Source organism: Corvus brachyrhynchos, unplaced genomic scaffold (genome assembly GCF_000691975.1).
Source record: "Corvus brachyrhynchos isolate BGI_N302 unplaced genomic scaffold, ASM69197v1 scaffold646, whole genome shotgun sequence".
Classification (NCBI taxonomy): Eukaryota; Metazoa; Chordata; class Aves; order Passeriformes; family Corvidae; genus Corvus; species Corvus brachyrhynchos.
This window is the reverse complement of record NW_008238401.1, coordinates 283,035-296,676: the sequence shown is the minus strand read 5'-3', so window position 1 is coordinate 296,676 and position 13,642 is coordinate 283,035. Positions and strand designations below refer to the sequence as shown.

The 13,642-nt window shown below is 44.2% G+C and overlaps 1 protein-coding gene across 2 annotated transcripts in view; it reads left to right on the top strand.

The window, feature by feature from the left end:
• The window catches only part of SLC7A10 (solute carrier family 7 member 10), an 18,271-nt gene extending 6,370 nt beyond the window's left edge, over positions 1–11,901 (top strand). Inside the window, exons 2-10 of one of the 2 annotated variants that reach the window (XM_008635342.2) lie at positions 1,253–1,404; positions 2,129–2,254; positions 3,216–3,369; positions 5,026–5,149; positions 5,245–5,348; positions 6,370–6,466; positions 10,023–10,172; positions 10,454–10,631; positions 11,620–11,901. In XM_008635342.2, coding sequence (XP_008633564.2) covers positions 1,284–1,404; positions 2,129–2,254; positions 3,216–3,369; positions 5,026–5,149; positions 5,245–5,348; positions 6,370–6,466; positions 10,023–10,172; positions 10,454–10,631; positions 11,620–11,744 — 1,179 coding nt within the window. In that variant the 5' untranslated portion in view covers positions 1,253–1,283 and the 3' untranslated portion in view covers positions 11,745–11,901. The remainder of the gene's footprint in view (positions 1–1,252; positions 1,405–2,128; positions 2,255–3,215; positions 3,370–5,025; positions 5,150–5,244; positions 5,349–6,369; positions 6,467–10,022; positions 10,173–10,453; positions 10,632–11,619) is intronic. The other variant, XM_017736425.1, reaches the window with a different exon arrangement.
• The last annotated feature ends 1,741 nt before the right edge of the window (positions 11,902–13,642 follow it).

The window sequence follows — 13,642 nt, the reverse complement described above, 5'->3', positions numbered from 1 at the left end:
GCAGTCACACAACAAAATAAAGAGAAAGAAAAAAAACCTGCTGAGTTTATTGTAAAAATCTACAGTGCCAGTTAGGAAGGCACCCAGTTCTTGCATCAGTTTGGTTTGCCAAATTAACTCTGATAGCTAATAATTGCCCCATGCTTCTCAGAAATAAGAAGGCAAAGTGAAGGATGAGACTGAGAGACATTTACCACCTCAGCTGAGGAGCACCCAGCAAGCAGTACTCCCTCCAGGTTAATGGCACAGAGAGGGGCTCCCTCAGCTGTGCCAGATCTACAGGCCTGCAAGCAGGGAACACAGTGGGTGGGTGCAGCCCCTTAAAGAGCAACCCACGTAATATAGAAATTATACTGTCTTATTTGGAAATATCTTTTCCAATCCTCATTTGTGTCGGGCATCCCTGCGCATTACATTTGTGCATGTATGTGAACAAATGACTGTGTGTGTATCTGTGTGTGCATACAGATGGCAAGAAAAATTTCACATTCTTGCAATGACTACTTCTCACTATAGAAATAATAATACTTCAAATATTTTTAAAGACTAACCAGATCAACTGCTGCCTTTTTAACTTTTTTTTTCTTTGCACAGAATGAGAAACCAAAATATCTCACACTTCCTATTTGCACAGATACCTTGTTGGGTGCAATCACCTTAAGCCACAGCTGGAGGCAACCAGCCAGCCCAGTGGACCCCAGCTGTGTGATCCATCACAAAATACTGCAGCACTTATCTGCCCTGGCCCGGGTCAGAGAGCCAACACCAGCAGTGACAAGAAACCCCCCTGCTGACCAGCAGGGAACTGGTAGCAGCCCTAAGAGTGCAGCCAATGCCTGTAGCCCTGCCAAAAGCCTTTAGAGGTGCCTTCAGTGGAGGGACTGCTCCTCTGTGGTACATGTCCGTCCTGTCCACAGTACCACGGTTCCTGTCTGCTGTGGTAATGTGTCAGTCCAGGAGCAACAGAGATCCTTTCATCTGGACACACAGTTAAATCAAAACATGCCTGCTGCTCATAATCCTTGCTCTTCCACATATTCCTAAACCATGCTTGTTTCATTTAAAATCTAGATTGTGCTAAGAACATGGGAAAAGGGATAAGGAGAGTCACAAGTAAGTGACTGTTATGTCACTTGTCCTGTGACCAGGACGAAGTTGCTCAGCTCTGATGCGTCATGCACAGCTGAGCGTGTGTTATCTCCTCCAGCACAGCACCAGCACTGCTTTCTTGTGCTTTTCCTTGTCTTTCCAGGTTTCTGCTGCTGTGGAGCGCAGTGCTTATCATGTACCCAACTAGTCTGGCTGTCATTGCACTGACCTTCTCAAACTATGTCCTGCAACCCGTCTTCCCTAACTGTATTCCCCCCTATAATGCCTCTAGGATCCTCTCCATGGTGTGTTTACGTGAGTATTTGCTTCTTGCACACACACAGATCTTGCCCTGGTTTTACAAGGGACTACTTGAGGGGCCGCTCCAGCCAGGCTGGAGTCAGGGCCACAACTCCAAAGGCTGGTGGGGAGGCCCCAGGAGAGGCACTGTGACCAGTGTGGGATATTCTGTCCCTTTCCACTTGCCTGCAGCAAATCTAGTGGCCTGGAGTGAGGCAGAAAGGCACCTGAATCCCTGTGGGTCCAGGGAAAGTAGAGGCAGGTGAGCATGTGGGAGGGGACACAGAGGCATAGGCACCTGTGACCCACCACCATTTGAGCCTTTCCCCTTCCTAGTCTTCTTTCACATTTACAAACTTGAGTGTGCAGAAGGCAGCGTGCAGCCAGCTCTGCATTAATTACTTCTGGAGCCAGCGAAAGCCAACCCAAGCTCCAGGACTGAAGACATTCACTGTTTCTGTGAGGAGGCAATGATCCCTGCACGCTGAGCACTACTCAGGCACAGTTATTGGAACTGGGGAGAGCCCCAAGGCAGCAGCCAAGGGGTGAAGGCTGATGGCTGCCAGGGATGCCCCTGCAGCTGAGAGCATCCTTGGGAAAGGCGATTGTCCTCTTCACCCTCGTTCCTGGCCACGCTAGAGCTCCCTGCAGGAACATGTGTGTGTTTTTCAGTATTTTGACTGTATTTTCTTAAATAAACATAATTTCATTTCACTGAATTCAGTCTTTTGCTCTCCAGTCCTCCTGACCTGGGTGAACAGCTCCAGTGTGCGATGGGCAACGCGCATTCAGGATATATTTACAGCAGGAAAACTCTTAGCCCTGACCCTTATCATTATTGTGGGCTTCATACAGATCTTTAAAGGTACTCTGTGAGACAGCTCTAACATTGGTATGGTACTGTTGATACACTTATTTTTCCCACTTACTGCACTGTTTCCTCCTTACAAAGTGACCTGAAGGTGTGCTGGGTTTTGCTGAGCTGTGGAGTTGCATACTGACACAGCTGTGGAAAGTATAACACAAGGGAGAAATCAGCTGTATCCCCTTAAAAAAGTCTCTTTCAAGCTTACCTTGTAGGATTTGATAGAATAAAGGAGAGCAGCTCACAGTGTTTCGGAATAGTTACTTAAAATTTTTAATCCATTGTGCATTCCTTGAATTTGAAATGCTCTGGGTGTAAAACGAATAAGCAATACTTTGCCTAGGGCAGGAAGATATTTGCTTCATTTCAGGCACTAGTCCAATCTCCTACAAAAAGTGACTTACAAGATTAAACACAGGCAAAAAATGTCTCACTGATTCACCAGTTATTGGAAAGCAGAAAGCACAAAAGACTGATATTTTTATCATGCATATGATGAGTCTTATAAAGGATGAAGAAATATCACATTTACAGGGAGCAGAAAACGTTTTCTCAGTGGTAATAGTCCTATAGTCTTGACAAATCTTTCAGTCCCATAGGCATTTTATTTTCAAGGATTTCTACTAAACAACACCAAACTGTTTAAAAGAAAATTGCATTAAGAACAGGTAGGAATTTATACTGCCAAGGATCCACCCTCAGACAGTGCAGGTTGACAAAGGGTCTCATGAGTTGCTGTGGCACAGATGGTGGTGAAGGGTGCCTGTACAGCACGAGCTGCCCCACCAGGACACGGTCCTGCAGAAAGCACTGCAATTGCTATGTCAGCCCATGGTGACATGAAGAGCATGAAGTCTCAGTTCCAATAAGGAATAAAGACTAAAAAGTGAAAGCTTACCTATTTTAAAGTGTGTGAGGAAGGTAGGCGTGGCTTAACATCTTGCTTGCGCTCTCTATGCAGGAAACTACAAAGAGTTGACACCAAGCAACGCATTCGATTTTTGGATGACTCCATCTGTGGGGCATTTAGCATTAGCTTTTCTTCAAGGGTCCTTTGCATTCAGTGGCTGGAACTTCTTGAACTATGTAACAGAAGAGCTGGTTGATCCCCGCAGGCAAGTATCCATTTCCATGACACTTCTTGAAGAGGCTGAGACAGTGGGGCTGTCTGATAGTACTACTCATTTCATAAGATGCTGCAATGTCATTCCATGTCTGTGGGACTGGTCTTTCTAAAGGAGAAAGATTTTTCTTTAGAACAGACAGCAGGCAAGTTACAGAAACACTGAAATTAAAAAAATATTGCACAAGGTATTAACTGAATCAAAGCAGCCTACAGACAAGGCAGTATCTTTATGTTACTATTCAATCATAGTCAATTTTCCATAGCAGAAGATTGACCATAAATGAGATACCACACAAGTATCTACAGGGAGAATCTTCTTTGTCATAAAAAGATGAATTATCCTGGAAGTTGCTTTGCTTTTTCACCCAAAGGTCTCCCACAAACACCTGAAGGAGAAGATTAGTTGTGCAGTGAAAGTGGCACTCTCTGCCCCAGCACAGCTGTGGGCACCAGCCTGCCAAGGCAACTTACATTGGGTCACTGCAGATCCAGGGTACACAAAGGGGCTTGGAAATGATTTATCACAAGCAGCCTGAGAAGGCTGGAGGGAAAGGGAATTTTAGTTTAGCAAAGTTCACATGTTTCAACATTTCTGAGTTAATAAAGTGGAATGACAAATGTCAAGAGCAGCTCTTGGAGCATGAGTTATTTCTGGGCACCCAATGCACACAGCAATTAAGCAAGAAGAAATTTAAGCTATTACAGCTTGGATGGGAATGACTTAAAGCTAAAGCCTTATGAGCATCTCTGCACACCAGTGAGTGGCAAAGTGTATGTCCAGAAATCTCGTCAGGAATAAAGAAAGTGTGGTAATGTGTTTCCTTAATAAACAACAATATTTTAATGGATGACCACAATTTCAACGATAATAATAAAAAATTTATTGTTTAAATAAGGTAAATATGGCCTTAGTTGAGAAATAAAGAGAGAATGGAGTGAATGGTGCTTTTTTATTTTTACATATTGTTGCAGCCTTAGAGGAGAAATTAAAGTATAAAAAGAATTGGATAACCAAAACCACTTCCTACTTTTCCTAAATCTGTTCAAATTCACAAGGTTAAACATGCTTTCTAAACTCTTTTTTCCAAATCTGACACACAGAGAAAAATGCATTATGTTAGATACAGAACAGTTCAGATATCCACCTCTAAGAAGGTCTCTGGATTCGAGATCAAGTACATCTGTACTACTGTAAGTTGCCACGGTATTGTATGACCAGACCAGGTTTATGGTACACAATGGCCCAAGGCAGCAGCTGAACAACAGGATCCCCTTCCTTTTCAGAGCAGGCGAAGGTAAAGCAAAGCAAGACATTTTATCCCACCACGGTGCCTCCACATAGGGCTTTTGGGAAACGGATGTTTCATTTTTCAGTAACAGTCTGTCCCAATCCCAGTAAAGAGCCCAAACGGAGCTCGTGGTACCTTTGTACCGGGAAACTCCCTGCAGACACAGCATTTCATAGCACTTTTAGCCTTCTCCAATGTGCAGTGAGTCAGAGAGCTGATGGAAGCACTGCTTCCCTCCAAAGAAACAGCCAATGAACCCACCCAGCTGGGTGACCATCCCCAGGCCGTACACAGCTGTTGTGACCTCACTGTGCATGATTGTAATTTCTTGTCTACCCTCCTAATTCTTTTATTAGGAACCTACCTCGTGCCATATTCATATCCATCCCATTGGTGACATTTGTGTACACGTTCACCAACATTGCATATTTCACTGCCATGTCACCCCAAGAGCTCTTGTCCTCCAACGCTGTGGCGGTAGTAAGTAAACCATTCCCTGCATGTCTAAAATACACTTTGATTTCAGTACTGTGCTTTGCAGTGTATTTCAGTTTCTCTGCCTTCTGTTGCTTTAGACATTTGGTGAAAAGTTACTGGGCTATTTTTCCTGGGTTATGCCAGTCTCAGTGGCTCTATCTACATTTGGAGGAATAAATGGATACCTTTTTACCTCATCAAGGTTAGATGGAGTACAATTTTATGAACATTATCTAATTTGGGGAGGGGCTGTTTTAATTGCATTTGCTAAAGAAATGCTAGCTAGACATTTTGGATGTTGTAGAGCATGAGGTTGTTGTTGGGTGTGTTGGATACAATCAGTTATGAATTATTCTGTTTCAAATTAGCAAAAGTAATATTAAATCATGAAATTTCTTGCAAATTAATCCTCATGAGTTATTGAAAGTGTTTGCAGATGTGGAATAACTCACAGTAAGATCCAAACACAGCTTTCGCATAAAACCAAAGTAATTTTTTATCAATAAAGTTCCAGTAGCTCCCAGCTAAACTGTGCTTTGCTCAGTTTTGGGGCCTGGTGCTGTACTCAGTCACAGGCATTTTCATGCCCATGCTGGAAAATCACCTTTCAAGCAAGATACGTTGCATGGAAACTGCTGATAGTTGGGCCAGAATCTGTAAAGTCTGTAAGATTGCAATCAATAAAGCCTGTTTATAATAATTGACCTGTCTGAATTTAATTTAAAAGTTATAAAGTTTTTTTGAGGAAACTGCTCAAGTACCTTGGGAAAGTTATTTATCACAGCACTTTCATGGGTATGATATGCAACAAATCGAAGAGCATATGTAACAGGGTATACACTTAAAAGTGAAATGCTAAGGCATGTTAAACCTTATCCAAAACCTTTTGACACTGTAAATACCCACACAACCTGCAGAGTATTCATCCCTCACTGGGTAAAGAGACAACGCTGGCCAGCAGAGAGTCCTTAGAGGTATTTCGGCATCTCAGAGCAGGTTTTTCCCAGGTGACTTTAGCTGTTGAAGGCCTTGTATACTGAAGGGCTTAGTTTAAATACCTTTCCCCAGGGTTCACAGTCTCTAGTTGTCTCAGCAGTGGCAGCCACAGCTCCCTTCCATGAGAAGACCAAAGCAGGTGGTTGAGATAAGAGGTGTTATATGACTAGGGACTGGAGAGGCTGTTGTATACCCAGTGGATTCATCATTACTCTTCTTATTTCCAGGTTATGTTTCTCTGGTGCTCGAGAAGGCCATTTGCCAAGTTTGCTTGCCATGATCCACGTCAAGCACTGCACACCCATTCCTGCCCTTCTTGTCTGCGTAAGTGCTACTATCCCTCCTCTGTCACCATGTAACCTGCTTTTAGAAACACTAAATCACAGAGAAAAGAGCTGGGAAAACACTTGAGTGGTGGTTTTACCCCAGAAGAGGAGCAGTGGGTCAGCCTGAATTGCAGCTGGTAGGTCCCAGCTGAGCAGCTCCTACTGCCCCAGAGAGAAGCAGCCTTCAGCCTCAGAAATAATTCCTCCTTCTCCCAATCCCCTGACACCTGAAGGGTTTCCCTCATAACCTGCGTTGCAGTGTAAGCTCATTAACTCTTGTCCTGCAGCAAGAGGTAGGGACTGGCTTTTGAAACAGAGATACTTCATTTAAGAAAAGACGAGCTCCTTAGAGCAACTTTGCCTGCTTCCCACAAGCATTTGGAAATCTCCATGGTCACTGCTAATCCCACTCAGACAAGGCTGCTTTAGGTCCTGCCACCAAAGCCAGAGTTATGGTGGGTCCCAAGGAAAGGACAAAATGCTCCTATAATTACTTTCAACAACCAAGACATCTTGTGAGGGGTGATCACGCAGTTCTCTGAGGGCCACAGGTATTTCTTTCACAGGCCAAAAAATTAAGTAGGGACAATGATTACAGTGGCCCTGAGTAATGTGTCTGCCGAATGGTACATCAGGCAGACAACAGGTCACCTGCAAAGATCAGACACCAACGGGCCAGCTGTTAGGAGTGTCAGGGGCTGGTCCAGTTGCTGATGTGCTCCCATGGGAAAAAGATTCCCCTCACTTTTTAGACAAATTTCCACAGTAGTAATGACTTAGGGAAGTTATTATTTGAAACAAAGAGCTTCATATGCTTTTATCGACAGTGAAACTAGAATGTGTGATGGGTTTTACAGCAGCATAGAGGATGATTAAGAAGAAAATGATTCGCACTGCTGCTGTACAAGGCTGTAGGGCCCAAGCAAAGGAATTCCCCAAAGGGCATTTGCTTGAAATCTTGGCTGTATCAATGGCTGCCAACTGCAGATTTGCCATTGATATCAAAACCACGAGGGGTTGACCCCAGATGCACTAGAAAGATGCATGTTTACATGTCTCCCAGCTCTAACAGCAACCCTGGCACAATATACCCATACAAACTTCACTGAATAAGCCTCCTCCTCATTCCCCTTTTATGACAAAATATGCATCTTGCTTAGGTTTTACAGCATTCCTGGGGCTTAGTGCCCCATCACAAACATCTTGCCTACTGCCCACTGAAGGTTTGGGGTAAACTGCCCTGGGCACCCATCATGGAATCCTGTGTTCCGCTGGGGGCCATGAGGCAGAACTCCTTGGTCCTTAAAAACACATCAGCTGAAACAACACACAGAGTCTCAGAGGCTGTTTCTCTGTGGAACAGCACCAACAAGAGCAAGCTGCCTGTCGAGCTGACTGATCCATGCCACGCCATCCCCCTTGAATCACAGTGCAAATCACAGAACAAGCATGGCATATCAATTCATCATTTGAAGGTGTTTTAATCCAGCTCAGTGCACATCAAACGCAGCTCGGAAATATTTATCTCTTAAGAAAGATAATAATAGTATAGTGTAGGCAGCTACAACAGCAAACAGGGCTACACGTTAGGCAAACCTAATTGATACATCAGATTCTTTTTCTCTTCCATTGAATCACACCTAGATCTCTGCATGGAGAGGTTTGTTTGTTCATGGAGAACAGCTATTTCAACACTACCAGTGAGACCTTTATTTTTACTGATTTACTATTTTACTTCCAAAAATCAAAGGGCCAAGCTAAATGTAAAATAAACAGACTTGGGTTTTTTTGCAAGACGGTGGGGAGTAGCTGGCCCTCCTGCCAGCCATGTGGCTATGGCCAGGCCATCGGGAGGGCAGCACCCCCTCTTCAGCCATGAGCCACTGGGGATGACACCCGCACTGTGAGCAGATCTGACACATCAGTGTCACCTACACATGGAATCTTGCCACTCTGAGCGACATCACTGCAAAGCCCACCAGTGGCAGTAGAGAGGTGTACACACATATGACACAGTGCACACTTCAGGGGAGAGCAGCAACCATGTTATATATCAGCGATATGAGATGGTGTCCAATTTTAAACCCATTTTGTGGTGAAACTGTTCAAGGTGTTGAAATCCCCCTGCCAAGCCTGCAAGGCTTTGAATAGGGGAACAGAGGGACTAATGGGGCATTCGGTTGTGGTGGTGCTTAATTCCTGGTGCTGGAGGTGCAGAAACCTTCCCTCCTGGAAGGAATTTACTATCGAAATGGCTGATTAAGAAAAAAGGGACAAAAGCAAAAAGGGAGCCCAGATAAACACAGACTAAAATCTTGAGCACTCTCTGGAGGAATTTGGATATTTAGTTTCCCTCCGGCTCTGGGCCCCAACAGAGTGTTCACTGGACTGCTATTTGGTGCAGGTGAGTGCTGAGCTCCTGTGGTACCAAAGAGCAGGGTGGGGGGCTTGAGGAGCAGCACCCTGGCCCCCAAGTCAGCTCTCCTGGCTCTACAGTATTGATGGCTTTTTGCTGGTTGTAAAATCACAAGATAGACACACTTAGGTGATAAAAAGGGTTACCTTTATAAGGATCCTTAGGTGCACAACTGGCTAGGTGGAAAGTGCTGAAGATGCACACATAATATAAAATGCATACAATTTTTATATGTTTAGCAAATTAGCATAATTGACAAGAATCCCCAATTAGAGACATAAACAATAAGGAACAAAACTTTTTAATTAAAATGTGTCTTGGAGAGCTAGTTTCAACCGTGTCTTCCAGATAATCTAACCTTGGACCCCACCTTGGAGCCACTGGGAATTTATTTTGTCTTTCTGTCTAATAGAGTAGGTAAAAAGCTAGCTACAAATACTGTAATAGGCTGCAGCGCTACAAATGTATGTGTAAAGAATATAGAGAATATATAAAAGCAAAAAAGGTGAAAATCAATTCGATATCAGTATTAGGCAGATGTAGAGTTCAAAAAAGCAAGCAAAAGCTTGGGAATTTCCACCATCCATCTGCCAGTTTCCAAACATTAGTAATGCTCAAAAGATTGATGATACTGATCAGCTGTGACATGAGCCAGCAGCAGAAAGGACAAACCTCAAATTCTTTATAATATACAGAGCACCTGCAACAACATAGTGCCTGAAACACAACATGTTATGTCTAAGAAATCCTTTCACCTGGAGTCCTCACCATAACATTCAATAGCTTTTAAAACACTTAACAGAAATAGGTGGAGTGGGAACTTTGCCAACCTTCCCAGCCCTGCCTGCCTAGCCACGGGCAGCAGAGATACCTATGCCAGCACCCCAGGGTATTTATAAACAGACCCTCTAGTCTCTGACTTCAGCATGCCCCAAATCACCCAAAATACCCATTTAGCCCCAGCCCTGGTGGCACAGCTTGGGGATAAGGCACAGAGCCACAGGAGGCAGCACAATCCCAGCAGGTGCCATAAACAAAAGGGTTTTTAATGCTTTAATGGGAATTTTGCTTGGTTTTGTTTTTTTTAAGCTATCTTTTCTAGTAATGGCTCAAGAAGGCTATGCTCCTCTCTTTGCAGTGTTTGGCCACACTTATCATCATGCTTGTTGGAGACACATACACGCTAATCAACTACGTGTCATTTATTAACTACCTCTGCTATGGAGTGACAATTATAGGCCTGATTGTTTTACGCTGGAAGAAACCCAAAATCTTCAGACCTATCAAGGTGACACTGTTAAAGCTAAATTTCTTGGTTGCAATAGTGATGCAAAGGGTGGGATGGGAACACCTCCCAAACCATGTCCCAAAGTGCCATTAGTGCAAAAGATCACACAGGCAGATCCCTTGTGAACTTGTTGGGATGGGCAGAGAGGACAACAGCAGTAGAGGGAAGGGGGACACAACTTACGGGGGGCCTGAAGCCTGCACTGCCTGCAGCCCACCACAACCAGTCAGCCACTGCTCTTGCTCTGCACAGCCGTGCTCTGCTCTGCTTTCTCCTGGTAGGTGAACCTCCTCATCCCCATCACTTATCTGGCGTTTTGGGCATTTCTGCTGATCTTCAGCTTATACTCTGAGCCGATCGTCTGTGGGGTTGGACTAATTATCATTTTAACCGGAGTGCCAGTGTTTTTCCTTGGAGTCTACTGGAGAAATAAACCAAAGTGTGTAAATAGGCTGATAGGTAAGCCAGCACTATATGCCTTGCTGCCCTCCCTGCTTAAACTCTGACACACTGGCACCAAAACAGCCAGGAAACTGCCTGTATGAGACCAGCCACCACTCTCAGCCACTGGCAGCGCCTGGGCACGAAGTTGCCAGGCAGTGCTTTCCTTTGGGCAAATGTTTTGCTCACTGCTGGGTACGTTTGCCTCCTCTCATGCCTCTGTGCCCATCCACTCAGCTTGCTCACAGCAGCCTGTCCTGTGGCAAATACACCAGGGTGTCACTTGATGCACATGGAGACCAAATGAGCAATCACAAAGGGACCGAGGAGTTTCTCACCCTTGCCCTGCCTTCTCCCTCTGTTCCACCAGCATGTCATGTCACACAAGCCCTGTGTGACATGATGAACTATCTCATACTCAAAAGTTTCTTACAAAGCCTTACATTATCCCTCATATAAAATTAAAACTGCAAATAAGTCTTTTATGTTTTGGTTGTGTTTGATTTTTAATCACTTTGCTCCAAAGTGAGGACTTTCAAACAAGCACACTGCAGCCCTCTGCTCTGACTGGAGGGTTTCCATCAGCTGCAGTGGGCTCTGCTGCCAGCAGCTCCCCAAGGCCAGTGGTCACTGCAGCTGGGCTGACACAGTGCCAGGAGGGCTGGCAGTCATCCCATCCCATCCCATCCCATCCCATCCCATCCCATCCCATCCCATCCCATCCCATCCCAATCCTGACAGCCTGCCATGGGCAGCACTGGCAGCTCTGTGAGGGGCTGGGGAAAGGTATTCCTAAAGCTGTTCAATCTTAACCTGCCCCTGCTTCACAAACACTCTTTGATCACTGAGCTGGAGCTGAGAAGGGTTGGAAGGGGCAGTCAGTGGGGCAGCAGGGCTGTGCAGCCTCCTTCCCATGTGGCACCGCTCCAGCATCATATATTTGTTTAGAAGAGCTCAAGCATCCCCATTAACCACCCATTAACCACTGGCCATTTGCTCCTTGCAGAGTCCATGACGTGCTGGGGGCAGAAGCTGTGTTTTGTGGTGTACCCTCAGTGTGGAAGTGCCGAGGAGGAGGCCTCCCCGGCCCACCCTTGGCAGCCGGTGAGCGGGACAGCAGTGAGGAAATAACAGCGTGGCCTTTGAGGCTGAAGTGGCTTCTTGTTTACATGCTGATTTTTGAAAAAAGTTTTTCTGGAAAAAAAAAATGGTTTTAGAGCTCCAATAGTGAAGCCCATAAAATGAGCTATACCCTTTATGGCCTCTGTAGCTTTTAGTTATTCCCTAAGAAAAAAAAAAAAGAAGAAGAAAAAAAAGAAAAGAAATAAAGTGTAAAATAAGGTGCTGGTTGGGGTTTTTTCTGACAGCATTCTTGCTCAGCAGGGGAAAGCAGCACAGACATAGCTCTGGAATATTGATTTTAGTCACCACGAGGGTCCACCAGAGACATACAAATTTAGGCATTTCAAAACTAGGGCAGTTCCCAACACAAAATCGAAGTACAGAAATCAAGAGAAAGCAAGGAGACTTCTTGCTGCCCCTGGGTGGGGTGAATGCCCACATAACATGAGGCATCAAAGTTACAATCCAAGGGATCACCCCTTCACAGAGCTGGAGGAGCACAGCATCTCCATCCCAGCTCCAAAGACCAGCGCAGCTGGGGCAGGGTGACTGCACTGAGCACGGACCGCAGAGTAAAAGCTACAGCACCAACAATCATCTGGACAGTTCCAGCATCATTTTGTGACACAGAAAAAAGATACAGAAGTAGTGATCTAAATCTCAAGTATCTCAGTTTTGAAGCATTGTTGTAAAGGTGGAGGGGGGTTCCTGCATCCCAGATGGGACAGGGCTCACTGCAGCACCCAGAACTCCTGCGTGAAGCTCAGCAGGATCCAGGTGCCAGCTGGGGAGGATGGAGACATGGAGAGGTTTGCAGTGGGATCAGCAGTGGGAACTCAAAGGAAACATGGGAAAGGAGCCTGATGTTCCTCCTGTCTATTGAGGTGTCAGGTGGTGCCACGTTGCTTCAGAGACCAATTCCCCATTTCAGCTGTGCTCAACCAAGTAACGAGCCTAAATTACTCACACATCAGATGCTCCTTAGAAAGTGTTTTGCATATTTTATTTGTGCCATGCACTAGGAAAAAAATCTCATTTGTGCACTTAATTAATATATGGAGATTTGCTGCTGTAGCAATATGGCCACTTTTACAACAGGGAATCTTCTGAAAATGCAAAATGTGAGAACAGCTCTGAGCTACTATTCTTTCACGGTTTTTGAAAACAAAAACTATGACATTCAGTAGCCTTGGTAACAGCCATCTGAGTGTAATTTAAAAATATCTTTCTATGGTCCTGGCACAAAAATTACGGATTCGTTATCTCTTAGTTAATTATTCAGAAATACTTTTGTTTTTAAATAATAATAATAGTAATATCTATATATTAAAATTCTATTCATCTCTCTCCAAAATTTCAGATGGTAGACACTAAAAAGGAACACAGCTTACATTCTTCTCTTTGTATAAAGCTGTTAACTATAAGAGATCAAAATATATATTTAGCTAGAAAAAAAGGTGTGGTTTTATGTGTATATATGCACACATGTAAAGAAAGATACCACATTTGAAATAATAGTATGAATATACAGTTTGCTAATGGAAATCATAAATATTCAGCTTGCTTTAACAAAAAAAAAAATCAGAGCAAAAATCTCTGTGGCTAAGCAGCACCTGAACTTTAAATAATGTCAGAGGCTCTCATGGCTAAGTCTCCTTTTCCATAGCTCAAAATCCACTTTCTGTGGTATAATTCCAACAGATTAACTCCTTCAATACCTTTATTAGCTAGTGGGAAAACTAAATGTATTACAGCATCAGCAATACTGATTGCTTTCAGAACTGCTAAGTTTTGGCGTGGGTTTATTTTTGTTTGTTTAAAAAATTAAGGTAAGGAAATGAGCTAGCATGGAAAATTTGCAGCTCTTGAGACAAGTCTGTATGGTAATGAGAAAGGTAGTAATAATA